At 35.3% G+C, this 27,892-nt stretch overlaps 5 protein-coding genes across 5 annotated transcripts in view; 4 read left to right on the top strand and 1 right to left on the bottom strand.

Annotated features, from left to right (window-relative positions):
• LOC120432544 (uncharacterized) overlaps positions 1-27,892 on the bottom strand; it is a 658,780-nt gene that overhangs the window by 428,767 nt on the left and 202,121 nt on the right. The window contains exon 2 of the mRNA XM_052708498.1: positions 9,315-9,377. The gene's annotated coding sequence lies outside the window, so the exon portion shown is untranslated. The remainder of the gene's footprint in view (positions 1-9,314; positions 9,378-27,892) is intronic.
• LOC120432568 (pickpocket protein 28-like) lies at positions 212-1,959 on the top strand. Its single transcript, XM_039597795.1, has 2 exons — positions 212-641; positions 846-1,959. Exons 1-2 carry the CDS (start codon positions 212-214, stop codon positions 1,826-1,828), a joined length of 1,413 nt encoding a protein of 470 aa, XP_039453729.1. The 3' UTR covers positions 1,829-1,959.
• LOC120432545 (pickpocket protein 28-like) lies at positions 1,870-4,054 on the top strand. The gene is made up of 3 exons (XM_039597771.1): positions 1,870-2,482; positions 2,540-3,517; positions 3,580-4,054. The coding sequence occupies exons 1-3, from the start codon at positions 2,001-2,003 to the stop codon at positions 3,833-3,835; spliced, it is 1,716 nt and encodes a 571-aa protein (XP_039453705.1). The 5' UTR covers positions 1,870-2,000; the 3' UTR covers positions 3,836-4,054.
• On the top strand, positions 6,950-8,503 carry LOC120432540 (pickpocket protein 28-like). The gene has a single exon (XM_039597766.2). The coding sequence runs from the start codon at positions 7,079-7,081 to the stop codon at positions 8,375-8,377; it is 1,299 nt and encodes a 432-aa protein (XP_039453700.1). The 5' UTR covers positions 6,950-7,078; the 3' UTR covers positions 8,378-8,503.
• LOC120432535 (pickpocket protein 28-like) lies at positions 25,995-27,865 on the top strand. Its single transcript, XM_039597759.2, has 2 exons — positions 25,995-27,477; positions 27,529-27,865. Exons 1-2 carry the CDS (start codon positions 26,006-26,008, stop codon positions 27,788-27,790), a joined length of 1,734 nt encoding a protein of 577 aa, XP_039453693.1. The 5' UTR covers positions 25,995-26,005; the 3' UTR covers positions 27,791-27,865.

Here is a 27,892-nt window from a genome sequence, read left to right as displayed (position 1 = left end):
ATTAAACTTTTTAATTTTTTGCTGTTTAACCTGCACTTATAAAGCTAACTATAACATTGATATGCATAAAATTTATGCAGGATTCTCATGTCGTTTAGTTTGCCTCATAAAATATTCACACCAAAACATGAGAACCAAGCACGACACCAATTGGACGTGGAAGGACATCACAGCAGGACGGCAATCTAGTTCAAGTTGAACTTGTACAAGGATGAATCCTCTTCCCCGCAAGCCAATTCATCAAGCTAATAACACGTGGAACTGGAAGCAGATCCTCCCCGAACTCCGGAATCTTTTCCAAGAGTTTTGCGCCAGCACCACCATCCACGGCTTGGCCTACATCGGAGTGAGCAAATCGCTGCTGGGCCGGCTTGGCTGGTCGGCCGTGACGGTTCTTTCTCTGGTTTGCTGCGGAACGCTCATCCGGCAGGTGTACGACAAGTGGGACAACAACCCGGTGATTGTCAGTGTGGACGGTACGCCCACGCCGGTGTGGAAAATTCCGTTTCCTGCGATCACGATTTGCCCGGAAGATAAGATTAGTGCAAAGGCGATGAACTTTACGGAGCGTTTTTTCGCTTATTTTTATAGTAATACGAGTATGAGTCAGTTGAGTAAGGATCAACTAATGGCGGTGCTGCAGATATGTGATTCATTTTTTCACTTTCATAAAACCTATTACGATAAATATCTAAACGATTCGTTGGACGTGGTTTCGCTGTTGAGAAAAATAATGATCAATCCTATCTCAAATCCGATTGAAAAGAAACAGTGTGTGGCACAACACTTTACTGAAACTCTCACCGAGGTTGGAGTCTGCTTCACGTATAACGGATTCTCATCAAAAGATATGTTCAATGATGGCGTTTTGCATGATGAGTATCAATATTTGACTGAAACTAAAAGCGCTACCAATTGGTCTATGGAAAAAGGATACGCCCAAGGAACACCGTTCGTAGCACATCCATTAAGAAGCGAAGGATACGCCACGAGGTACTGCTTCAACCTGGTAAACGAAAAAAGTGACGTCGAAGCTCATTGCACTGAAGGCAAGGGATTCAGAATGGTCCTGCACTCGCCGGATGAATATCCGATTGCATTCTCCAAGTACGTCCTGCTATCGCTGGATCGAGATATCATCGTGGCAGTTAAACCACAAATTTTGACAACCTCCAAAGAGCTTGCCAATTATGCCTCAAATCGTCGAAAGTGTCTCTTCAGCCATGAACGTAAGCTGAGGTTCTTCCGTGTGTACAACCAGAACAACTGTGAGCTGGAGTGCTTCGCAAACTTAACGCTGGCTCGCTGTGGATGTGTGAAGTTTTCGATGCCTCGATCCGCTGGTACAAGAGTTTGCAGAACTGCTGAAATACGGTGCGTCATCGGAGCTCATCGCCACATGCTTGCGATAAATGCGGCAAATCGGCTGAAGAGCACCGTTCCGACGTCGTTCTGTAACTGCATGTCCGCGTGCAGCTCTATCCAGTATCAATCGGAAATAACTCAATCGACGTACGACTACATGGAGTCGATTGACCTCAGAATTAGGCCTCTGTTTGGGAATCACTCAAACTTTACAACCAGCATAAGAATGTCAAAAGTTAGTATCCACTTCAAGGAAGCCGAATTTTTGTCTATGCGCCGAGGTGAGCTGTTCGGGCTGACGGATTTCATAGCCAATTGTGGTGGAGTTCTGGGACTCTGTCTCGGCGTCAGCTTCGTCAGCTTGGTGGAGTTACTGTACTACTGCGTTGCACGCCCACTTCAGCTGCTGAAGACAGTTCGTAACAATGTCATTGTGGTAAAGGATTGCGTGGATAGATTCTAGATTAATTAAAAATTCAACTCGTTAACAGCACATAACAACCTGATTAATAATTCAAACTCACTGGGCATTGGTCCTGCACGGCAGTGTCATGTCGGAACAAAAAACAACTGCAGTATTCACTGCAGCACTCATTTCAAGCTAAACTCTGTAGTGAAAATCAATTCTAAGCGAAATGCAGCTCTTCAAGAATCAACCCGGGTGGACGCACGTTTTCGGCCAAAACTACCCCCTAGTTCGGCACTCCAGCGTAGTGCACTCATTTGCGCGTAAACCGATCCACCCGAGCAAGGGCAAGTGCAGCTGGAGAAGGATCCGTCCCGGGTTGCGACGGCTGTTTCTGGAGTTTTGCTCCAACACTACGATCCACGGCTGGCGCAACATTGAAGCGGCGAAATCGCTGCTGGAACGCGCCTGGTGGACGATCGTGCTGGCCATGTCCGTGTTTGGCTGTGCAGTTCTGATTCAGAACGTGTACCACAAGTGGGACCAACATCCGGTGATTGTGAGCTTCGATGATACGCCCACTTCGGTGTGGAGCATTCCATTTCCGGCGATCACCGTATGTCCGGAGGCGAAGATCCGAATGGAGGTGATGAACTTTACCGACGACTTCTACACGTACTTTCATAGCAACGAATCCTTGAGTGAGATGAGGTGATTTAAGTAGCTTATATTAAATTGTGTAATTAGTTTAATAATTTTCTTTTGCAGGCAAGACCAACTGATGGCTGTTTTGCAGATTTGTGACGAATTTTTCCATAGATTTGAAGCCTACCAAGAAAAATATCCCAACAACTCGTTGGACGTAGTGAAGTTTTTTAGGAAGCTTTCAGTGCGGATGGATAAAACGATTATTTGGTGCAGGCAAGGGGGCAAGTTATGCGCTGAAGACTTTACCCATACCCTAACTGAGGAAGGAATTTGTTTCACCTACAACGGTTTATCGCAAGAGGACATGTTCAACGATGGTGTCCTGCATGATGAATACCGGTACTTGACAGAAACTAAAAGTGCCATGAATTGGACTCTTGAAGATGGATATGCCCCAGATACACCGTTTCTTACGCACCCAAAGCGAGGCACGGGATACGCTAACCGGTTCAGGATGAACCTGGCAAGCTACAACAGTGACGTCGAAGCCCATTGCGTTGAAGAGCAGGGATTTAAAGTGGTTCTGCATTCACCGGACGAATATCCGCTTCCGTTTGCCAAGTACGTACTGCTGTCCCTAGATCGAGACATCAACGTCGCAATCCGTCCGGAAATCATGGTCACAGCCTCCGAGCTGGCAACCTATTCTCCGATCCGCCGGCAGTGCTACTTCAGCCATGAGCGTGAACTCAAGTTCTTCCGCGCGTACAACCAGAACAACTGCGAGCTGGAATGTCTCACCAATTTCACCCTGGCCAGGTGTGGTTGCGTCAAGTTCTCGATGCCAAGATCTGCCGGCACCCGAATTTGCAGTACAGCTGAACAAAAGTGCATCATGGAAGCACACTATAACATGCTCAAGGTGCTATCCGAAAGCCGGATGAACAACAAGCTTATCGTTTCAGCTTGCAGCTGCATGTCAGCCTGTAGCTCGATCCACTACCTTACCGAAGTAACTCAATCCACCTACGACTACATCGAAACCATTGGGCTGCGGTTGAATCCCTTGAAGCCAGACGCCGTCAAGCGGTTGGAAAAGTTTGTCAACCGTTGACAATCCCCACAACAATCTCAAACTGACAGTGCAATCTTTTTTTCAGCATGGAAACGTCCAAAATAAGCATCTATTTCAAGGGGGCCGAGTTCATCGGGTCTCGTCGGAACGAAATCTTCGGCCTGACGGACTTTATCGCCAACTGTGGCGGCATCTTGGGACTTTGCCTGGGAGCAAGCTTTGTGAGTCTGGTAGAGCTGCTGTACTACTGCGTTGCCCGGCCGCTGCAGCTGGTGAAGAAGTCTACGGGGCGAAAACGAAAGGTCGTCATCGTGCAGGAAAAGGGCTACGAGCGATACTGATATTTAACGCAAAAAGATTTCACTTGAAACCTTGCTTTTAGGGGCGATTGTGGTACCTGATCACCAATCCGATTGCAGTTTTTTTTTATTTTTCGTGACAGTGGGGTAGTACAACCCCTTTCATTCTTTTTTGACGCCTGATTCGTAGCGTACTCAAAATTTCGAAAAAACGTATTGTTCGTAAAGAAAAGAGTTAATATAGTTTCAAATCACTGTCATTTCTCGTTACTCAACTGTCAAAAGTCAAAAGACATGTTTTTTTTTGGGAAATTTTGGGTGCTTTTTTAAACAGAGAAGTATTTTTTTATTTAGGACAAAATTTTCCTTTTCAAAATTGGGTTTATTTTAAGATTGTATCAATGTTGTACAAACTTGTAGAGCAGACTAAAACAACACCAAAAATTATGTTTTTTATAAGTTGGCTTGTTTTCTTAACGAGTTATCAGAATTTTACAAAAAAAAAAACTGATAATTGAGAAGCTTGTTGACCATATTTTTTTTGTTTTCAACCCCCTACTCAACCATGTGCTTTTGCATAAGAATTACTTTTTTGTGGCTCGTGCATTGCCATTACCAGAATGAGAACAGATTTCTCTTATAAAAAAGGCAGTGTTTTGTTAGTTTCATTTTCTCTTATTTCAGGAGATTGCACCAAGGGGGGTGGGGATACCCGGACTTGGACCACCTAAATTAACAATGAAAACGTATTTTTCTTCACCCAAAGAAAATGTTTCCCCGAACCAGTTGCCATCGATAGACATAAATTTTGATCCATAGTAGGCATGTTCTTAGTGCTTAAACGTTTCAATCACATTTTGTTCAATCTGATCAACAAAAATACCTTGATAAACAATTTTTCACAAAAATGTAGAGCAGTTCTCTCAGATTTCGGTCGTTCGATTTTTTTGTATTTTTTAATCCGACTGAAACTTTTTTTGTGCCTTCGGTATGCCCAAAGAAGCCATTTTGCATCTTTAGTTTGTCCATATAACTTTCCATACAAATTTGGCAGCTGTTCATACAAAAATGATATGTGAAAATTCAAAAATCTGTCTCTTTTGAAGGAATTTTTTCATCGATTTGTTGTCTTCGGCAAAGTTGTAGGTATGGGTACGGACTACACTGGAAAAAAATGATACACAGTAAAAAAAATGATGATTTTTTATTTAACGTTTTGTCACTAGAACTTGATTTGCAAAAAAACACTATTTTTATTTTTATTTTTTATTCTCAGGTATGTTTTAGAGGACATCAAATGCCAACTTTTCAGAAATTTCCAGGTTGTGCAAAAAATCATTGACCGAGTTATGAATTTTTGAATCAATACCGATTTTTTCAATAAATGGAAATATTGGTCGCAAAAATTGTTCAACTTCATTTTTCGATGTAAACATTCATTATTACGCCCTTTTAAAATGTTAGTATTGGTTAAAAAAAATTAAAAATGTTTTTTTTCGAAAACATCGGTAAATTTCACGAATGTTTCATATTTTAACATTGAAAATCGAACCATTAATTGCTGAGATATCGACTTTAGAAAATGTTGGGTTGATTGTGTGAGACCTAGAAAACATCAATTTTCCTGTTTTTGAACCTTTGCATGGCAATATCTCAGCAACTAAGGGTCGTATCAACAAAGTTCAAAAAAGCAAAATATAGAGAATTTTCTCAGCTTTTCAAAAATATTTTTTTCAAAAGTGGGCAAACATTTGCACTAATTTAAAAAAAAATAAAAAACTGCGACTATTTTCAAAAAAGTCACCTAAAAATAGATTTAACATTAAAACGGTGCACTTTATCAAAATTTCACTAGAGTACTTTTTGATTGCAAATTTAATTTTACATCGAAAAAAGAAGTTGAAAAATTTTTGCGACCAATATTTCGATTTTTGAAAAAATCAGTATTGATTCAAAAATTCATAACTCGGTCAATGATTTTTTGCACAACCTGGAAATTTCTGAAAAGTTGGCATTTTATGTCCTCTAAAACATATCAAAAAATAAAAAAAAATAAAATAGTGTTTTTTTGCAAATCAAGTTTTAGTGACAAAAAGTTAAATAAAAAATCACCAATTTTTTTTACCGTGTATATTTTTTTCGTGTGGTCCATATCCATATCTACAACTTTGCTGAAGACCCCAAATCGATCAAAAAATCCCTTCAAAAGATACAGATTTTCGAATTTTCATACATCATTTTTGTATGGACAGCTGCAAAATTTGTATGGAAAATTATATGGACAAACTAATGATGCAAAATGGCTTCTTTGGGCATACCGAAGGCACCAAAAAAGTTTCAGCCGGATTAAAAAATACAAAAAATAAAATTGAAGAAAAAATACCGATTTTGTAGTGAATTGCTCAGTTGGCAAGATAGAAAATTGAAGAGAGAAAGAGATATAAATGTAGTTATGTGAAACACCTTACAAATAAAAATCCGTAAAATGCTGTGAAATACTACAAAAATGTGAACTCAAAAAATTAAACCGTTTGTTAAAAACAATGCGTCTCCTTCAAAATTTTTGAGCCATCTACAAAAATATGGAGACACCTGACTCCCGCTTTTGTGTGCAATTTCCTATAATTTCTCATATTTTTTATGTAGAAGAATTTGACATCCTCATCGTATTCTTCAGAATAGTTTACCAATATTTCAATTTAGTAAGGCTTCACTGTTGAAATTGCTAGTTATATAATTTAGAGTTTTATACAGCCAAAAAAATTTAAATAAAAAAAAAGTTGATGGAAGTTTCAATGTGTTAATTTAAGTTAGTATTGTTAGACTTTCAAAACAAAATCATACCTTTTAACAGTGTTTCGAGCTAATAAATCACGGATTGTTATTAAAACTAAACAGAAACTAAGTATCACAGAATGTATATTTAGAAGAATGAAGATAAAAGAAAAACATTACCATTGGATATGTCACAAAATCTTGATACCTTTATACCAATGGTTATGTGAGTGAAAACATAAATATTTGATTAATGATTCGTAACATGTCCATTCCATTTACGTCACCACGACATGTCCTTACAACCTACGACTGCATTACTGATTACATTTTTACCTAGTTTAAGATAAGCTGCAAAACTAAAACTGCATCAAAATGTCACACTTTCAGGATCGCTTTGATTTAACGCAAGTGTTTGGCCCAAAATCTACACTGATCAGTCCAAGAAAAATTCATCCCTTTTCGCGTCGCCCGCTTCGGTCGAAAAATCGCAGCTGGAACTGGCGTAAAATGCGAACCATTCTGAAGGACCTTTTCGAGGAATTTTGCTCCAGTACCACAATTCACGGAATGCACTACATCGGAGCGTCGAAAACTATACTCGGACGAATTGGCTGGATGATTGCGTTTGTCTTGTCTGTACTCTGCTGTGGAATGCTCATACAGAATGTGTACCAAAAGTGGGACAGCAATCCGGTTATTGTAAGCTTTGACGATACACCTACGCCGGTGTGGAAGATTCCGTTTCCGGCGATAACCGTCTGTCCGGAAGACAAGATAAGTGCGGATGTAATGAATTTCACAGATGATTTTTACACACATTTTCATACCAATAAAACGTTGAGTGAAAATAGACTTGATCGTCTGATGGCAGTGCTACAGATTTGTGACCGTTTTTTCCACATGGATTCGTTGTATGGCGGTAAATATCCAAACGAGACAAAGGAAGTAGTTTCTTTCTTAGATGAAGTGTTGATTCGATCCAGCGTCATGTGTGGTTATGAGGATGAGTCTTGTAACGAAGGCCGCATTTCTGAAACGCTCACTGAAGACGGAATCTGTTTCACGTACAACGGCTTCTCTGCCAAAGATATGTTCAACGATGGTGTCCTGCATGATCAGTACGAGTATTTGACGGAAACTCGAACTGCTGTGAATTGGTCGATGGAAAATGGATACGCTCCGGGAGCACCTTTTGAAACTCATCCATTGAGAGGCACGGGATATGCGCTTCCAATAACGTTTGAACTCGAGAGAGATGAACGCGATATGGAAGAGTACTGTACGGGAAGACATAGATTCAAAATGATTTTACATTCTCCGGATGAGTACCCTCTGCCGTTTGCTAAACATTTGATGATTTCTCTGGACCAAGATGTCGAAATAGCAATTCGGCCGGAAATTTTGGTCACCTCCGAAGACCTTCTTAGCTATTCTCCGAATCGTCGGCAATGTTTCTTTAACAATGAACGCCAGCTCAAGTTCTTTCGCGTGTACAATCAAAACAATTGTGAGCTAGAATGTATCACAAATTACACGCTGAAAGTATGCGGTTGCGTAAAGTTCTCAATGCCTCGAACGGAAGAAACACGAGTGTGCAGTACAGCTGAGCAGCGATGCATTAAGGAGGCCTACCGCGTTCTTCAAATGAACAGTAAAGATCAGGTTATGGCATGTAACTGCATGTCAGCTTGCAGCTCTATCAAGTTCCACACCGAAATAAGTCAATCTGCGAATGATAAGGCGTCTTATGACCTGCGGTTGGGAATTTTCTATGGGAAACCCTTTGATAGTGGAGCATTGTATTGAATTTGATATTTTTCTTAAAGGAAAGTTTTTTATGTGTTTTCTTTTTTCAGCGGATTTTACACACCAGTTAAATGTTTCTACAAGGACACCGAGTTCCTGTCAATGCGCCGAGGTGAGCTGTTTGGACTGACGGACTTTATTGCCAACTGTGGTGGAATTCTGGGACTTTGCCTTGGCATAAGCTTTGTCAGCTTGGTGGAGCTGTTGTACTATTGCGCAGCCCTACCACTGCTACTAGTAAAAGAAGGAACTTGCCACAACGGAAAGGTTGTAATCGTTATCGTCAAAGAAAAGAGTGGCGATGGACGATTTTGAGTAGGAAAGTAGTCTGCTTGTTTAACTGAAACTTCATCATAAAAATTTATGCTTTTAAATAAAATCTTTAATAACGAAAAAAAAAAAATCTCAAGGAATCAAGGAATCTCCCGTTGCTTTTGCTAAAATCGACTCGATGCGATACCATAAATCGCCAGTAGCAATTTGTCAAAACAGTAATTTAACACTAATTAGCCATTTACCACCTTGGTTGAACTATCGCAAACCATCAACCTAAATCTTTCACCGGTTCAGAGTGTGTAAATAGTCGCCACCAATTTACAGCACTTCCGACGTGGACGACGACGAAGCGATACGATTCGATGCGTTTGCGTGTGCTGCAAGACAAACGACTGCACTATTTCAACGACCCCCCTACCACCCCAGACTTTTGGTTTCAATGAGAAGGGAGGTGACACGGAGACAGTAATAAATTTCACCCCCGTAACACCACCTTCTCCACCATCGTTACTAGTCTAGTTTGGAGTCCGCTGCTCGGAAAGCAAATTATTTTCTGTCACCCGATAATGGCTTTGTAAATCGGTGGGAAATTATTTGCGCCAATTAGAGGTTCACTGAGTTGTGGATCCTGGTACAACGAGGCGGGGTGATGCGAACTTACCTTATTATGTTGACTCAATAACCCATGCCCATGGGTCAGGAAAATCCAGGTGGGGAAGATTAGCTGGAGTGAGCTGGAAGGAGAGAACGTTGTTTGTGGTTAGTAGTCTCTAGTAATACTTTGACATTTGGTCATCTATATTAAGTATTTATTTTATGATCCAATTTTACATTTGACTTATTTATTTAAAACTTTTGCAATGGATTTTTTTTCTTATGAAAGTTGATAATGATAATAATACAATAAATAAAAAAAATGTTCCTCTTAAAAATGCATAACTTTAGGCATGGTTTCCAGGTCGTCAATCGTCAATCGTCAAACAAAAACAAAAACAAAAACAAAAACAAAAACAAAAACAAAAACAAAAACAAAAACAAAAACAAAAACAAAAACAAAAACAAAAACAAAAACAAAAACAAAAACAAAAACAAAAACAAAAACAAAAACAAAAACAAAAACAAAAACAAAAACAAAAACAAAAACAAAAACAAAAACAAAAACAAAAACAAAAACAAAAACAAAAACAAAAACAAAAACAAAAACAAAAACAAAAACAAAAACAAAAACAAAAACAAAAACAAAAACAAAAACAAAAACAAAAACAAAAACAAAAACAAAAACAAAAACAAAAACAAAAACAAAAACAAAAACAAAAACAAAAAACAAAAACAAAAACAAAAACAAAAACAAAAACAAAAACAAAAACAAAAACAAAAACAAAACCAAAACCAAAACCAAAACCAAAACCAAAACCAAAACCAAAACCAAAACCAAAACCAAAACCAAAACCAAAACCAAAACCAAAACCAAAACCAAAACCAAAACCAAAACCAAAACCAAAACCAAAACCAAAACCAAAACCAAAACCAAAACCAAAACCAAAACCAAAACCAAAACCAAAACCAAAACCAAAACCAAAACCAAAACCAAAACCAAAACCAAAACCAAAACCAAAACCAAAACCAAAACCAAAACCAAAACCAAAACCAAAACCAAAACCAAAACCAAAACCAAAACCAAAACCAAAACCAAAACCAAAACCAAAACCAAAACCAAAACCAAAACCAAAACCAAAACCAAAACCAAAACCAAAACCAAAACCAAAACCAAAACCAAAACCAAAACCAAAACCAAAACCAAAACCAAAACCAAAACCAAAACCAAAACCAAAACCAAAACCAAAACCAAAACCAAAACCAAAACCAAAACCAAAACCAAAACCAAAACCAAAACCAAAACCAAAACCAAAACCAAAACCAAAACCAAAACCAAAACCAAAACCAAAACCAAAACCAAAACCAAAACCAAAACCAAAACCAAAACCAAAACCAAAACCAAAACCAAAACCAAAACCAAAACCAAAACCAAAACCAAAACCAAAACCAAAACCAAAACCAAAACCAAAACCAAAACCAAAACCAAAACCAAAACCAAAACCAAAACCAAAACCAAAACCAAAACCAAAACCAAAACCAAAACCAAAACCAAAACCAAAACCAAAACCAAAACCAAAACCAAAACCAAAACCAAAACCAAAACCAAAACCAAAACCAAAACCAAAACCAAAACCAAAACCAAAACCAAAACCAAAACCAAAACCAAAACCAAAACCAAAACCAAAACCAAAACCAAAACCAAAACCAAAACCAAAACCAAAACCAAAACCAAAACCAAAACCAAAACCAAAACCAAAACCAAAACCAAAACCAAAACCAAAACCAAAACCAAAACCAAAACCAAAACCAAAACCAAAACCAAAACCAAAACCAAAACCAAAACCAAAACCAAAACCAAAACCAAAACCAAAACCAAAACCAAAACCAAAACCAAAACCAAAACCAAAACCAAAACCAAAACCAAAACCAAAACCAAAACCAAAACCAAAACCAAAACCAAAACCAAAACCAAAACCAAAACCAAAACCAAAACCAAAACCAAAACCAAAACCAAAACCAAAACCAAAACAAAAACAAAAACAAAAACAAAAACAAAAACAAAAACAAAAACAAAAACAAAAACAAAAACAAAAACAAAAACAAAAACAAAAACAAAAACAAAAACAAAAACAAAAACAAAAACAAAAACAAAAACAAAAACAAAAACAAAAACAAAAACAAAAACAAAAACAAAAACAAAAACAAAAACAAAAACAAAAACAAAAACAAAAACAAAAACAAAAACAAAAACAAAAACAAAAACAAAAACAAAAACAAAAACAAAAACAAAAACAAAAACAAAAACAAAAACAAAAACAAAAACAAAAACAAAAACAAAAACAAAAACAAAAACAAAAACAAAAACAAAAACAAAAACAAAAACAAAAACAAAAACAAAAACAAAAACAAAAACAAAAACAAAAACAAAAACAAAAACAAAAACAAAAACAAAAACAAAACAAAAACAAAAACAAAAACAAAAACAAAAACAAAAACAAAAACAAAAACAAAAACAAAAACAAAAACAAAAACAAAAACAAAAACAAAAACAAAAACAAAAACAAAAACAAAAACAAAAACAAAAACAAAAACAAAAACAAAAACAAAAACAAAAACAAAAACAAAAACAAAAACAAAAACAAAAACAAAAACAAAAACAAAAACAAAAACAAAAACAAAAACAAAAACAAAAACAAAAACAAAAACAAAAACAAAAACAAAAACAAAAACAAAAACAAAAACAAAAACAAAAACAAAAACAAAAAAAAAAACAAAAACAAAAACAAAAACAAAAACAAAAACAAAAACAAAAACAAAAACAAAAACAAAAACAAAAACAAAAACAAAAACAAAAACAAAAACAAAAACAAAAACAAAAACAAAAACAAAAACAAAAACAAAAACAAAAACAAAAACAAAAACAAAAACAAAAACAAAAACAAAAACAAAAACCAAAAACAAAAACAAAAACAAAAACAAAAACAAAAACAAAAACAAAAACAAAAACAAAAACAAAAACAAAAACAAAAACAAAAACAAAAACAAAAACAAAAACAAAAACCAATAATCAATAATCAATAATCAATAATCAATAATCAATAATCAATAATCAATAATCAATAATCAATAATCAATAATCAATAATCAATAATCAATAATCAATAATCAATAATCAATAATCAATAATCAATAATCAATAATCAATAATCAATAATCAATAATCAATAATCAATAATCAATAATCAATAATCAATAATCAATAATCAATAATCAATAATCAATAATCAATAATCAATAATCAATAATCAATAATCAATAATCAATAATCAATAATCAATAATCAATAATCAATAATCAATAATCAATAATCAATAATCAATAATCAATAATCAATAATCAATAATCAATAATCAATAATCAATAATCAATAATCAATAATCAATAATCAATAATCAATAATCAATAATCAATAATCAATAATCAATAATCAATAATCAATAATCAATAATCAATAATCAATAATCAATAATCAATAATCAATAATCAATAATCAATAATCAATAATCAATAATCAATAATCAATAATCAATAATCAATAATCAATAATCAATAATCAATAATCAATAATCAATAATCAATAATCAATAATCAATAATCAATAATCAATAATCAATAATCAATAATCAATAATCAATAATCAATAATCAATAATCAATAATCAATAATCAATAATCAATAATCAATAATCAATAATCAATAATCAATAATCAATAATCAATAATCAATAATCAATAATCAATAATCAATAATCAATAATCAATAATCAATAATCAATAATCAATGATCAATAATCAATAATCAATAATCAATAATCAATAATCAATAATCAATAATCAATAATCAATAATCAATAATCAATAATCAATAATCAATAATCAATAATCAATAATCAATAATCAATAATCAATAATCAATAATCAATAATCAATAATCAATAATCAATAATCAATAATCAATAATCAATAATCAATAATCAATAATCAATAATCAATAATCAATAATCAATAATCAATAATCAATAATCAATAATCAATAATCAATAATCAATAATCAATAATCAATAATCAATAATCAATAATCAATAATCAATAACCAAAAAACACGCCTGTATGATGGGGTGAGCAAATCATTTTATTTAGAATGTCACACATATATTTTGTCGAATAAAGAAAGAGTATCAAAACATGTCTGAACACTATATAAGTAATCCCTTAATCGAAGTATTACAAAAATGTTAAGGACTCCATTTCTGAAATAATAAAAAAACCAAAACTGCAGAATGCAGAATCGATATAGTCAAAAAGTGGAATTGTAAAAATAAAGTTAAGAAAAATTGTCCCCATCAATTTGCTGTCAACTTCAGGTTTTACCATTTTCTCAAGTTTATCGAGAAATTTGAAACATTTTTGCAACGTTCCGCACAATAACAGTCCGAAACGTCTCCATTTCCATCCATGAGATCACACCTTCAGCGATCTTCGCATCCCGCTCCAGCGCCCGGAAATTGATATTTGCCCAAAATCCACCTCCATCAACGCAAATACGACCCCAGATTGCGACTTGCGTCCTCCCCAGGGTGCTGTTTATCACGGGTAGAATCAATTAATCTCATTCTTGCGTACGGAGGAGCAAAAAAGCGGATTCCTCAAGGGAGAGGACCCTTTTCCATGCATGAGCTTTCGTAAGCATGTTGTGTTAAGCTTTGTGCGCTGTCCCGGAAATGACCAAACTTACTGGTTTTGGGTTGGCTGTGGGATTTAGGATTGGGGTTCTTTGGAAGCTTTCATGTTTTGTTTATTATTTGTTTGTGGATGAGAATCACTTAAAAAGTTGATACATTTTCATTTAAAGATAATTAAATCAAACACTTTTCAAATAAACTTCAAAATAGCAAAAGCTAATCTTCTAATGCAAAGTTGAGCAAATATTTTCCCCCCGAAACTTGCACCAAAGTTGGGAAGGTCAAACATAGTGCTGATTATGTTCTCCAAGGTTCTGTCAGCTTGGCCAAGATGACGGTGCCGAGGAAAAACATTTGCTCGACAGTAGTTTCTCGTTTTTTTTTTGCCCTACCTCATCTGCTAGCTGATCAAAAACTTTGTCACTGGTGCCGGTGCCGACGCTGCTGCTATGAGCTTGACTTTTGCACTGCCACCAAAAAGTTCAAACTCACTTTAGCAAGTCATAAATTAAGCTTCCGACCCTTGCCGTCCGGGGGCTTGATTTCCTCACCAAACTGGGTGAACACAGCTGCGAGCAACTCTAATATAAATTAATCTTTTTCTGGGTTGTTGATGTTATTGTTGTTTTCGGTTGCAAAGTAGTTTTGAGTTTATGGAAGTGCAGTTCAAGTTGTATGAATGGTGTAAATACTATTTGTATACTAAGTTTAGTGATGTTCAATGTTTTAAAAATGTATTTGGAGCATTCATGTTGTTTAATCCTAGCCAAATTTGGCTTCGTTTGACACCCAATTACAAACCACATTATAGCTTTTGAAAATGTTTTGTATTTTGAAAAACGTTTATCATGAAAATAATCATGTGAGCAATTCTCTGAGATTTCGGTCATTCGATTTTTTTTTGTATTTTTTATTCCGGCTGAAACTTTTTTGGTGCCTTCGGTATGCCCAAAGAAGCCATTTTGCATCATTAGTTCGTTCATATAATTTTCCATACAAATTTGGCAGCTGACCATACAAAAATGATGTATGAAAATTCAAAAATCTGTATCTTTTGAAGGAATTTTTGATCGATTTAGTGTCTTCGGCAAAGTTGTAGGTATCGATGTGGACTACACTGAAAAAAAATGATGCACGGTAAAAAAATTTGGTGATTTTTAATTTCACTTTTTGTCACTAAAACTTGATTTGCAAAAAATACTATTTTTATTTTTTTTTTGTTTTTTGATATGTTTTAGAGGACATCAAATGCAAACTATTCAGTAATTTCCAGAATGGGCAAAAAATCTTTGACCGAGTTACGATTTTTTGAATCAATACAGATTTTTTCGAAAAATCGAAATATTGGTCGCAAAAAATTTTCAACTTCAGTTTTCGATGCAAAATCGAATTTGCAATCAAAAAGTACTTTAGAGAATTTTTATAAAGTGCACCGTTTTCAAGTTATAGCCATTTTTAGGTAACTTTTTTGAAAATAGTCGCAGTTTTTCATTTTTTTAAATAAGTGCCTATGTTTGCCCACATTTGAAAAAAATATTTTTGAAAAGCTGAGAAAATTCTCTATATTTTGATACGACCCTTAGTTGCTGAGATATTGCCTTGCAAAGGTTAAAAAAACAGGAAAATTGATGTTTTCTAAGTCTCACCCAAACAACCCACCATTTTCTAATGTCGATATCTCAGCAACTAATGGTCCGATTTAGAATGTTAAAATATGAAACATTCGTGAAATTCTCCGATCCTTTCGAAAAAAATATTTTCAAAAATTTAAAATCAAAACTAATATTTCAAAAGGGCGTAATATTGAATGTTTGCTCAGATTTTATAAATTTTGTTAAAAATCTAATAGAAGAAATTATGTAAATATCTACATCAATATTATTAGAATGTTTTGAGTAACCGCTTTTTGAAACCATATTTTTCCACGAACTACGACAACATTTATGATAGTGAAAAAAAACTTTCCTCTCAAGTATCAGCTGTTCCCGTAGCAAAAGCCCTTCATATTCCGGCAACTTTCCGGCTGCAGCCGGGGACCCGAAAAAAAGTTTGAATTAAAACGTCATAAATTTTCATATTTCTTGCCGAAACGATGAGAAAAAAAGCCCACTGCTCTGCAAAAAAGTTTCCCACGTGGCACATACACTGACAGGTGCACACATACGCCCTGGCACACATACACACACATTTATAGTGAGTTTATGTAGAATAGACGTTTTATAATGGAGTCTGATAGCGTAGAAGCAGAGTATGCTTTCCGAAAGTTTCACGGAAGCGAAATCACTTTTTTCAAGGAGAGAAAAGGCTTTCTCTGGGTTAAAAGTTTGAAAAGTCGAAGTTATTAGAGTGACAGAAGGCTGCAGATTAATTGAGGTGACTTTGGCTTTTGAAAAGTTTTGATCCGCGGGTGGAAATTGCATTTTGATGGCTTATTTTTCAAAACTACCGTGCGTCTCCATCAAATCCACTTCTCAGCAACAATTTGGTGGAGCAACTTAAAGTACAATTCCATCAACTCCACCGTCAATAGCCACAACCGACCGGGGGTTGGAAAACTTTCGTCCGCACCAAGTGGAAAGCGGAAAATCACGTTCCTCCGGCGGAGTAATGACAGCGATATAAATCTTTCAACGCCGTAGATAAGAAGTGTGTGTGGGAGGGGAAAAATTTATAGTTTGTTTGCTTAAGTTTTCCCAGTTCGCTTACTTTCCTTCCTTCTTTTGTGGGCAGCAAACTTATTGTATCGTCTCTGAGTAGTGTTGTTGCTATTGTTTGCGAGAAAACGAAACCGGAAAAGTTCGCCATCGATTTTCCCCACTTTTGGGCAAGTTCGAAAAGTACAACGCCAGCAGCAGTACCACCAGCAGTAAAGTGCATTCTTGAGTTTTGGCGGGGAAATTAATTTATCAAGCGGAAACTATCCGTAATTTCGTTGGCCATTAAAAGCATTCATTTCTTGAGGGTCGTGGAGGTAGGAGAAACGGCATTTCTTTGAAGTAAGGAAGATAAATGCTTTCAAGATCTGTCGCCAGAGATCGGCGCAGCGAATTAATACTAAGGTGGCCACCACCTCAACTACCTCCCACAATCACCCGAGACGAGATTTATCTTCATCACTTTATAATCAGCATCATCATCACCGCCATCGTCACCAACCGTTTTCAACCCACCCGGAAAATTCTTGTATTTTCCCCGGGAAAGCCTTTAGGGAAATTCCCAAAGTGTGTACCTTTCTCAAACGATTTCCTTCTGATGTCGGAAGAAAGCAAAAGGATTTCTTTAAAATCTCCCTGTGGAGCTCTTTCCTTCCGTCCACATTCATTCATCAACCCAGAGGAAAATCTTTGGACCATTTCCACCCGGTCCAGCACGGACCATGGGCAAAAAAGGGCACTATGGATGGGAAATACCTGGGCAGTGGGACACTTCTGTGTTCTGTGGGCACGTTTCCGGTAGGCAAAACAACATTTATCATTGCTGACAGTCAGGCGGCACAAAGCGTAGAAAGGATGGGTTTGGAATGTGGAAATTCTTAAGCATTGACAGTGGTTTGCATTGATAGCCGTTCAAAGAATTGTTTGTATGTTTTGCTACTTGCATTGTTAGGTTAAATTGTTGGTTTACAATACAATAACGCTGAATAACTATTTTGAAGATATTCAGTTTGTTTATTCTTTATGTAAAATGCAGATAGATTAACAGTTATATTTACTAAACGAATTAAATGTGTTTTTTTTTAATATTTGCATACTCGATCTTTTATGCAAGATTATTTGTTGTGATAAAATTTGCAGTTATTGCGAGAAGTAAGGATTTCTAAGATCGATGACACTATCGATGACACATTCAATTGAAATTTTATTTTTTATCAAATGAAGCAGATGAACTAAAACAGAATATAAAATGGCTAAACATTTGAATTTATTCAGGCAATCTAAAAAGCAATCTTATTTGATGAATCACTGAAAAAAGATTATCGTATCTTTTATCAAAAAAAAAAATGTTTTTTTTAACTCCATACACGCCTATTTTTTCAAAATTTCCAGCTTATAGAGAGGCTATCGCCTGACAGTTATTTGAAATTTATTTTAATCTTGGTGTTAACAAGATGTAACCAGAAAAAAAATCCTATTCAAAATGTGGTAACTGATCACAGAGAAATTCATGTAAATCTTGTGTGTTTTAAATTACCAAAATTTTTAGATAATTTTTTTGCATAAAATGCCAAATTTAGTGTTGAAAGGTAGTTATAACATTTTTAGGAGGGACAAAAAAAATAGAATACAAATGTTGGCTAAATTCAACATCATTCTCGGGCTTCATAAAAAGCATTAGTAAGAAACTGCGTATTTTATTGACGAAAATTTGAGAACCCAAAAAAGTCATCGCTAGAATTTTAAAGTTATCGCAGTTTTAGTGAAAAAGTTGACTTTTCGACGTTTTTGTCATTTTCTCCTTTTTGCGCGCGGGGCGTTTTAAAAGGCCAGATTTTATTTAAAAAAATAATAATAATAATGAACCTCGCCCATTTTTGAGTGTGTTACGTGAAATCCGATAAAAATATTTTCAGAGATTGGCTCCTTAGTCCAGAAACCGTCAAACGGCATTTGACTTTTACAAATGTTAGATTTTTGGTACATTATTTTACCTTAAAATTCCGTCTGTCCGTTTGTTAAAATGGAGCATATTTAGGATTTTTCGAAAAAGCAAATTTAGGATTTTTAAAAAAAAATCTGTTTTTTTTTTAGAAAATCGACAAAAATAGCCAATGCTGGTCTTATTATTAGGAACCCCCACTTCAATTTTGAGCCAAGTCAGCACATTTATTTATTTTTCCTTTAGCTTTCGTATGGAACTGCTGTATGCTGTATATTCGCAGATCGAAGAAATTCATTTAGGATTTTTTTTCCTTATCTTCAATAATTTTTACAATCTGTGGTCTGAAAATTCTAAAATTGTATTTAGGCCGATGCAAATATTTTTCAAAGTGTTTGTCCTTCGGCTCTGACCGGGGTCGAGGAGAAGGGGGGCAAACAAATTTAAAAAAATACGAAAGTTTAAATAACAAGCCATAATCTCAATATTTGAAATAAAAAAAAATAAAAATGCATTTTACACTAGTTCAGTTGTTTTGTAATCATTAGTTTTCAAAAAATGTAAGATTTAAGGAAAACAAAAATTATAACGAAAAAAAAAACATTTTGCTCACTCAAAAAATTTAAAAAATGGGTCCTAATTTTTTTTTAATTGATTTTCGACTTGCCGAGGGAAAAATACATTTTTTTCAAAAAGCTTTAAAAATTACATGGAATAGGGAGTCTAATCAACAATTTTGAATGCGAATTTCTGCGTTGATAAATCATAATAATTTTTTTTATGTACCAGAAATAGTTTTATTGTGATGTTTGCATGATTATTTAACTAAATAAAAAAAACACAAGAAATTTATGAGTTTTATTTACATTTGAAAACAATCATTAACATTTGTGGAATGATGTGGTTTTAAGGTGATTTAAATTTTCATCAACTATCAGTTCAGTGGTAGCTGCTCCAAATGGTCCCAATTTTGAGATACACACGGAGAGACTGTGCCCAGAAATTTTAACAATAAAAATTGTTGATTTTACTTTCGTAAATTGTAACAAAAACGTACTTGTTACTGCCAATATTCCGTTAAAACAACTAAAATTTAGTATTAATTTACTAACCTGTTTGTTGAAAATGCTAAAGGCAAAAAGCTAACAGATTTCCCGAACTCGAATGAACGTGCTCGACTGTTAGCTTTGGTTTTAGAAAAATCAAGTTTTTTTTTGGTTGAATATAATTAACAATTGGTTGAATATTTGAAAGATGAACTTGGGTTTGTTTACGTCTGTCATTTGAAGTCAGGATCCGAACGAGAGCGGTCGATTTGTTGAGTTTGTGTTGTTAATTATGAAGTGAGAGGATGTGAAAGGTGAAAATAACACTATTTGGCTAATGTTGAAGTGGCAAATCAAAGTGTCGCAACTGGGGAGGTGGAATTGGTGAGTAGGTTTGTTGATGATTTCTTTGCAGGTGATAAACTATGAAGAGCAACAGGACGACCTTCGCCATGAGGACCTCTAATGCGAGTGAGTTGAACTCGTTAAAAGAATGTTTGATGGAAAGATAGGGCAGTAGAAGGGAGATGCGGGCCAACTCTTAACGGATGGAGCAGCCCGGGCAAATTTAACAAAATGTTGGTTAATCCAAGTAAGTGTGGGTTTATTTTTGCACAATAATTTATCTAATGTGATTCTTATTAGAAAACTGAATCATTTAAAAGCTTCACGCTTACGACGGATAAAATCTTAATGAAACATTTTTTTTCAGAATCATCAATAATAAAATACATAGAAATGCGTACACATGACAACATAAAAAATAGAGATGAAGTAAAATATCAAAACATAAAAATATATAAATATATAAAAAAAGATAATTATTATCTTGAAAGTTTTGTTGCAATACGACTGCTCAATAAACTGGTAAGTTAAACTCAAAATATTTTTTCAGGATTCGGAGTACGTTGTATAAATCGAATCAAATGCAGTGAAAGTGTGTTGCCAAAAGTAATTGTTAAATTAATGCAAGCTTGGTAAGTAGCATTATTGATATTTCTTCTTTGCTCATTATAATTACATTTATTTACGTTTCTTTTTACAGTTTATAGCCGAAATTAAGAATTTTGTATCAAATTACCAATAAATTCCAAAATGTTTATTTGCAGCAAAAGGTTCACTTTGGTGAAAATTCTGTGTCCTGAGACCGTTGTAGATGATGATGACTTATCGGATGATTTCACAGTGATGGTAAGTGAATACAACACTTAATTTTATACAACATAATAAAAATATAAGCTTAAAACTTGGTGAAAATTTTGCTCGGTTTCTATTTTTAAGGAATTCACGAGAAATTTGTAATATGCTTTTTTATTATTTTTTTAGATTAATGCAATGTAATTTTTTAAAACATTAGTCAAACTTTACATGTTTTATAACAACAGTTAAAAAAATTTGTTTTGATGCTTTTTAACAGTAATTTAACAACTTAATGAAAAAAAAACAAATTAGTACAAAACGTTAAATTTTTAGACAGAATAAATGCGAAAATAAAAAAAAGCAGCATTAATTTGTTAGGCATTATTATAAAATTTACTGCAAATTCAATAAAAATATTGCTAACAACAGCTAATTATTGACTACATGTACGAATATTTTTTTTGTATTCAAGTAAGACATTAGTTAAAATATAGCTAGAAATTCGGCCCAGCCTATATCGTTAGATAATTAAAGAAAATATATATCAACACTTACATAAATTATGTCTAATTAAGAAATATTTTGTTACAAACCACTAATAATTTGCTGCATGCAAAAATATTTCAGTTGATACAACGAAAAAAATTGTTGAAAAATAGTTGAAAAATATGTTCCAGCCAGTTTTTAACAGAATATTCCACAATATTTCAGCTGAAAACAAGAAATTTTTAGTTAATTTTCTGAAAAAAATATTCTAGCAGTCGACTGCTAGAATTTTTTTCGGCTATTTAACCAACAAAAATTGCAATTCCAACTATTTTTTTAGTTAATTTTAGTTACTGGTGGTCAGCAATTTCGGGTTAACAAAATCAACAATCAATTGTTGAAAAAAAGCTGTGTAAAAAATTAACCCATACTTTTAGTTAAATTAACCAAGATTTTCTTAGATTTGCCCCGGCCGGTCTCTCCGTGCACTCGTTTGAAATGTTAGTTTAGGCCAAAATTAGCTACTTCGTCGACTATTTTACAAAAGAACTATTGAATAAACAACTAAACCAATACATTCATCTTAAAGTTCTCGTTTTCCCCTTTCTGAAACACCCCTGATTTTCAAAATTTGATTGTTTCTACGCATATTTATAGCCATTTCAAAATTATATTTTCAGGTTTTTCCAACATGCATGCAAGTCAAATTCTGCTGGGATATTAATAATAAAAATCAAAAAAGCTTTGCAGAACGTTAAATAAGTTTGTCTCGTCAGTCTTATTGATCATTTTTTTTTGTAATTTTGTCTGCTGAATCCATTCCCATCATTTGATTTTTTCGAAAAGGTCAAGTTTAAAAACTCACTTTGGCCCAATCTAAACCCCCCAAGTCCAATGTCACCCCTTCTGGCAGTACTTTGTAGAACCTTAAAACTTCCAACTTTCAAACCATTATTGTCATTCACACTCTGGTCACGCAACGTTAACAAATCCACCGACGAAAAGTAAAAAAAAAAGTGCACCAAAATAACAAACCAAACCCGTCTAGGTCTAATTTTAATTGCCGGTTGTACGGGCGAAAAATGTCCTCCATCATCACGGACCAACGTTTAGCGCGCCTCCGGAGAGCATCCCGATTTCCAGTCTCAGCAATTAAATCCCATTTCGACAGACTTACCAACCGGAGAACCAGACAGGCTCAACCCTCAGAATAGTGTCGTCAGTCAACGGGTACACAAAGTGTGTAGTCAAAGTTGGAACAAAAAAAAAAAAGAGGGTCCGCCGAGTAAATATTGTACATACGGCAATCAACTGTAAAATCACGAAATTCAACTGCCATGGTGCAATTATCCGGCCGTGGTCCATCCGAACTTTTTTTTTCGCTGATTTCCTGACGTTCCGGACTCGTGTAAAACATGCAACTGCCATGGCCGGGCTGTCCCACGTGGATTTTCGTTCCGTCCCAGCGACCATGCACACGGAACGCTTAATAAAATAACCGTCTATCGATTTCAATTCAATTAAGTTAATCAAGTTATTTCCAATCCAATAAAATTCAATCCTGAATGGTGCTGCTGCACCCTCTTCGGTGGAGCGGAAATCCCCTTTTTTGCGAAGCACGAGTGGGACGAGCGCTTTGATTTTGACCGGGGACGTCCCATCAACGTGATTTTTCCCAGGGTTGAGAGGGGGGAACGGGGAATCGTCCACACATTTTGTGTCTGGCTCGTCAATGGTCATCAAGCTGGGGCAGAACCGACGGCATCAACAACAAAAAATGTCGAACCCTTTTTTCGACCATCGTACTTTGAGACACGAGGGGAATGTCAGTGATGGGAATTGGTTCATGGTTAAAGGATTCCAGCTAAAAGACTTTCCCATCTCTGACCAGACATGGACACGTCTGCTAGCCTCCTTTGTGTCCCATCCCCATGGCCAGGACAATACGGAACCGGTTGATATGATGGCCAGTGATGGCCGGGCGTCGAAATCATACGAACCAGAGCCATTACGGCTCACCCAGAGTTCCAGCAACTTGTCGCACACACAATGCGCCGATGACTCGGGGCCATTTTACATCATGAATATTAATTGGTTTAACGAGCACCCACTCGCATCACTTTCGCAACTCCAGAAACATGTCAAATTGCCGACAGCAGTCAACGCATTCAGAGTGGCAACGTGAGCTGCCGAATTGAGATGATGGAGGCCACCAACCGTAACTGGCAGTTCTACTGAGAAAAGTGTCAACTTTGAAGGGATATGTGTGTGTGTGTGTGTTCAACCAATCCAATATCCGTAGGCCGGCTACGAAATTGTGGGAAAGTATAATCTGTATCAGACTTGGTTTATGCTGAGACAACTTATCGCAGTCCCGGACATTAGATGGTGTTAGCCCTCACGCGAGCTCCTTGCGGTCCAATTCCGATGTCATTTTGCATTGTCCGGCCCCACCCAAACATAGAACAAGAACCAAACGGGTCCTCGACCTATCTTTACACTTCCAATCCCATCAGGAAAAATAGGATCAGCGTGTATAAGTGTCAACTTTCAACTTTTTTCGGTCGAATTTTGATAAAGTTCATCTTTAAGTTAAGCCAGAGGGGCCACCAGTTTCTTATATTAGAATTTTAAGTGTTCTTCAGAGACCAGAAATAATATTCCTACATCAAATTACAATGTTATAAAATCGTACCAAACAAACGAAATGGCTTCAGAATGTAAGTAATGAAATTTAAGTTTATGAGAAGATTTTGAAAATACATTTTTTATAAATTTTATGCTTTTTAAGTGCTGTGAATCGAAAGTTGAAAAAATGCAAGCATGAATTCAAAAATCCAAAATAAGTGTTTAAATCAGTTAAATTTATTTCTCTAATTCATCAACTAACGATTGTTTTTTTTTGTAAAATCCATACAGAGTTTTTCAAGAATTTTTTAAATTTTCTCAAAAAATCAGGAGATAAAAAAAACAAATATTTAAAAAAATAATATGGTACTTATAAAATTGATTGTAAATACATTGTAAAACGTTTTTTTTTTTATACATTTTCTGTACATTGAAACTTTGTTATTTTTTTTTTAGCCACAGTATTGAATAAAACATTCAACATTAGTAACATATTTTATTTTATTAAATTCATTGGAATTTTAATAACGTATTTTAATAACGTAATAACGTTCAAAAGCAATTAAAAATACCTGAAATTTAAAAATTTTGAAAATTATGCTCAGCTTTTTGAAAGGGCTTTTTTTACAAAATCACGATTTTTTGCAGATTGGAAGCAAAAAATTACTGCAAAAAAGGACAATCTTGTAGAATTTATTGCCAATAGTTAAGAATACAATTTCAAACATTTATTTTTCCTTTAAATGCTGTTTTTTCAAGCTTCTCAATATTTTAAATTTTGTAGCTAATGAAAAATATAAAAAGACTTACCACTTTGAGAAAAAGCTCAAGAATTTTAGGATTTATAAAAAAAAATACCGTAGCACCTATGCAACCAAATGTTTTACAATAGATTCGTTCATGATCTACCTGACACAAAAATTCGTATAATGTTAGAACTTATTAGCAACGTAACATTTAAAAAATATAACAAAATGAAGACTGAAGTAGCTAATGTTTAGGCTTATTTTTTAGGCAAGATTCGTTTAGAAAGTGTTTTCTGAATTGTCTAATCAACTCATAAAATTTTCCAGATTCGTCAGTCAAACTCTAGAGTTTTTTCCGGTTTTCTCCTGGCGGTATCAAACTCTCAAACTTTTCCCGTTTTTTTCCCTGTGTAAAAAAATGTGTTTTTTAAGATCTAAGAACAATAAATGAAAAAAATAATCATTTTTGTTTCATTTTTTGAGTTCTCTTAGTTTTACACTTTAAGTTTTAAACGTTCTTCAACTTTCAATTTGTAGGTCCTTAATTTTTAACCTTTCAAATTAGTGATTCAATTTAAATCCAATTTTCAATGTCAAAAAAGTTATACATCGAGAAAAAATAAATACAAATTTCATTAAAAGTTTTTGTCTCTAGACTCTGGTCAAGGTCGAAAGGGGGAGGCAACAAAAATAATTTCAAACCTGATTTTAGATATTTTGAAACAAAAAGTAACGCAAAATGCAAATCATTACAGTTATGCAATCATCAAATTTGCAACATATGAATAAATTCATAAAAATATATTTTGTTCCAAAATTTTCACGTCTTTTATCGATCTGTGGTCAAGAACGATTTGTTTCAAAGAATATCAAAACGAAGAACCAAGAATGTTATTTTTTCAACATTCTAAACATTGTATATTTTATATTCAAAAGCAAAATCGTAAATTAAATCAGGTATGCATATATTTTGTTTATGTCCTAGTCTATATTTAAACGCAACTAGCTTATGACAAATAAATGGTGGTATTATTTTTTTCTGCTTTCAAAAACTGCAGAGGGGAAGACATGATATTATAGTTACAAAAAAAAACCGTAGGACAATATTTGCATGATTTTCCAAGTTTAATTACAGGCAAAGTGATGACACTGTTTAAACCACCAAATATATAAAATTGATGCGGACACCATTAAAAACAGAACGTCTAATTTACATGAATTTTCCAGCTCACGCTATACGATGCACTAATTGATAGTTTTATGCAACACCAATTATCGTAAAAATTCTCACGTAACATCTGCCTTGCGATGGCCAATGTCAACTCATAGGTCAGCACTCAATTAGTCTTGGACGAGCTTCTAACATGACAAGATGTACCAATCCGATCATATCCGCGAGTTTCCACTGCTGTACAGAAAATTTACCCCAACGCAGAAGCTTGCAGTGAGTCCAGTAATACTGCAAAGCAAAGAAATCCAACCCGTCAGCAAGTGGAGCAAAATCCGCTCCGGACTGCAGGATCTGTTCATGGAGTTTTGCCGCCACAGCACGATCCACGGCATCAGCCACATTGGTTCGCGTCAACGCTCACTGTTTGAGAAGTTCTGGTGGGCTTTCGTGTTCTTGCTGTCAATGTACGGCTGTGCAAAGCTGATCGACGACATGTACCGGAAGTGGGATGAAAATCCGGTTTTAGTGGCGTTTGACGAGAAGGCCACGCCCGTCTGGAACATTCCGTTTCCGGCGATAACGATCTGTCCAGAGACGAAGATTCAGAAGAATCTGGTTAATTTTACGGATCTGTTTTTGAGGTATGCACATGGAGATCGCCAAGGACTAAACCGGACAGAGTTGAACATTCTTCTGGCGTCGCTTCAGCTTTGCAACGAGTGGTTTTTCTCGAGACCAGAATACGATCGTATCTACGAGTATTTTAATCTTAGCGGGAGTATCGTTAATACTCTTCAGCGAATATCTCTAAGATTGGACGATATCATATACCACTGTCGATTGCACAACGTTCTGTGCAAACCACTATTTTCAGAAACAATTACCGAGGAAGGGATCTGTATGACCTTCAACGGGTTGAGCTCTGAAGAAATGTTTCACAAAGATCATTTGCACTCGGACTACGAATATCTATCGGAAACTAAAGTCAGCGAAAATTGGACTCTTGAGCGAGGATACTCAAGTGCAGCAAATCTTAGCTCCTATCCGTACAGAGTGCTGGGGTCGGGATATCAAGCTGGAATCAAAGTCCATCTGATGACTACCAAAAACGACCTGGAGTATCATTGTCGCGAGAGCCAAGGGTTTAAAGTTTTGTTGCACGCTCCTAGCGATTACCCGCAGGTGGCCTCCAAGTTTATCCGAGTAACACTTAACCGAGACATTGCAGTGGCCGTCAAGCCTCAGATCATCAGCACGGAACCAGCTCTCTATGACTATGAGCCCGTTCGTCGCCAGTGCTACTTCAACCGGGAACGTCAGCTCAAGTTCTTTCGTGTGTATTCCCAACCAAACTGTGAGCTGGAGTGCCTCACAAACTTTACCCTACTGCTTTGTGGTTGCGTACCGTACTGGATGCCCAGGTCAAGCCAAACTCGGTTTTGTGAAACGTATGAAATTCGCTGTGCTCTGGGAGCTCAACAAAAGCTAATGCTACTGAACGCCCAAAATCAAATCCAACATCAGTCGGACAAACGGATTAAATGCGACTGTCTACCAGCGTGTAACTCAATTCAGTACGATGCAGAAATTACCCAAACCATGTTCAATTTTAAGGAGACGATTAAGCTACGTCTAGGACCGATCAACATCACCTACCAGGACATTGTTGATAAGTATGACCTTGACAATCGTGTCGATTCTCTACTAATCCACCGACTTTTCAGCAAACTGCTCTCCAAATTGGAGGTCTACTTCAAGGACGTCCAGTTCATCACATCGAAGCGCACGGAGATGTACGGCTTGACGGACTTTGTCGCCAGCTGTGGCGGAATACTCGGACTGTGCATGGGCGTCAGCTTGCTGAGTCTGGTGGAGTTGCTGTACTTTAGCACGATCCGGCCGTTTATGCTCGTCAAGAGGACCGTGCAGCGCCAGCAGAAGGTCGTGCAAGTTGTCGGCCCGGGTAAGAAGTGTTGCTATGGTTAGAACTTTGTATGCTTGTATTATTGAAATTTGCTTAGCAATTAATAAAACAGTGATGTGAGTTGCTTGTTTGCTGAATCTGAATAGACATTAATATTTAAAGAA

Source organism: Culex pipiens, chromosome 2 (genome assembly GCF_016801865.2).
Source record: "Culex pipiens pallens isolate TS chromosome 2, TS_CPP_V2, whole genome shotgun sequence".
NCBI classification, from domain to species: domain Eukaryota; kingdom Metazoa; phylum Arthropoda; class Insecta; order Diptera; family Culicidae; genus Culex; species Culex pipiens.
This window is presented reverse-complemented; position numbering and strand designations above follow the sequence as displayed.

Bases quoted from the DNA above. Each gene is read 5' to 3' on its own strand.
- LOC120432568 (XM_039597795.1), top strand. From the start codon at position 212: ATGAATCCTCTTCCCCGCAAGCCAATTCATCAAGCTAATAACACGTGG. The intron at 642-845 runs AGATATGTGATT...GATTCTCATCAA, and splicing joins TCAACTAATGGCGGTGCTGC to AAGATATGTTCAATGATGGC.
- LOC120432540 (XM_039597766.2), top strand. From the start codon at position 7,079: ATGCGAACCATTCTGAAGGACCTTTTCGAGGAATTTTGCTCCAGTACC.
- LOC120432535 (XM_039597759.2), top strand. From the start codon at position 26,006: ATGTACCAATCCGATCATATCCGCGAGTTTCCACTGCTGTACAGAAAA. The intron at 27,478-27,528 runs GTATGACCTTGA...CCGACTTTTCAG, and splicing joins TACCAGGACATTGTTGATAA to CAAACTGCTCTCCAAATTGG.
- LOC120432545 (XM_039597771.1), top strand. From the start codon at position 2,001: ATGCAGCTCTTCAAGAATCAACCCGGGTGGACGCACGTTTTCGGCCAA. The intron at 2,483-2,539 runs GTGATTTAAGTA...TTTCTTTTGCAG, and splicing joins GAATCCTTGAGTGAGATGAG to GCAAGACCAACTGATGGCTG. The intron at 3,518-3,579 runs GTTTGTCAACCG...TCTTTTTTTCAG, and splicing joins GCCGTCAAGCGGTTGGAAAA to CATGGAAACGTCCAAAATAA.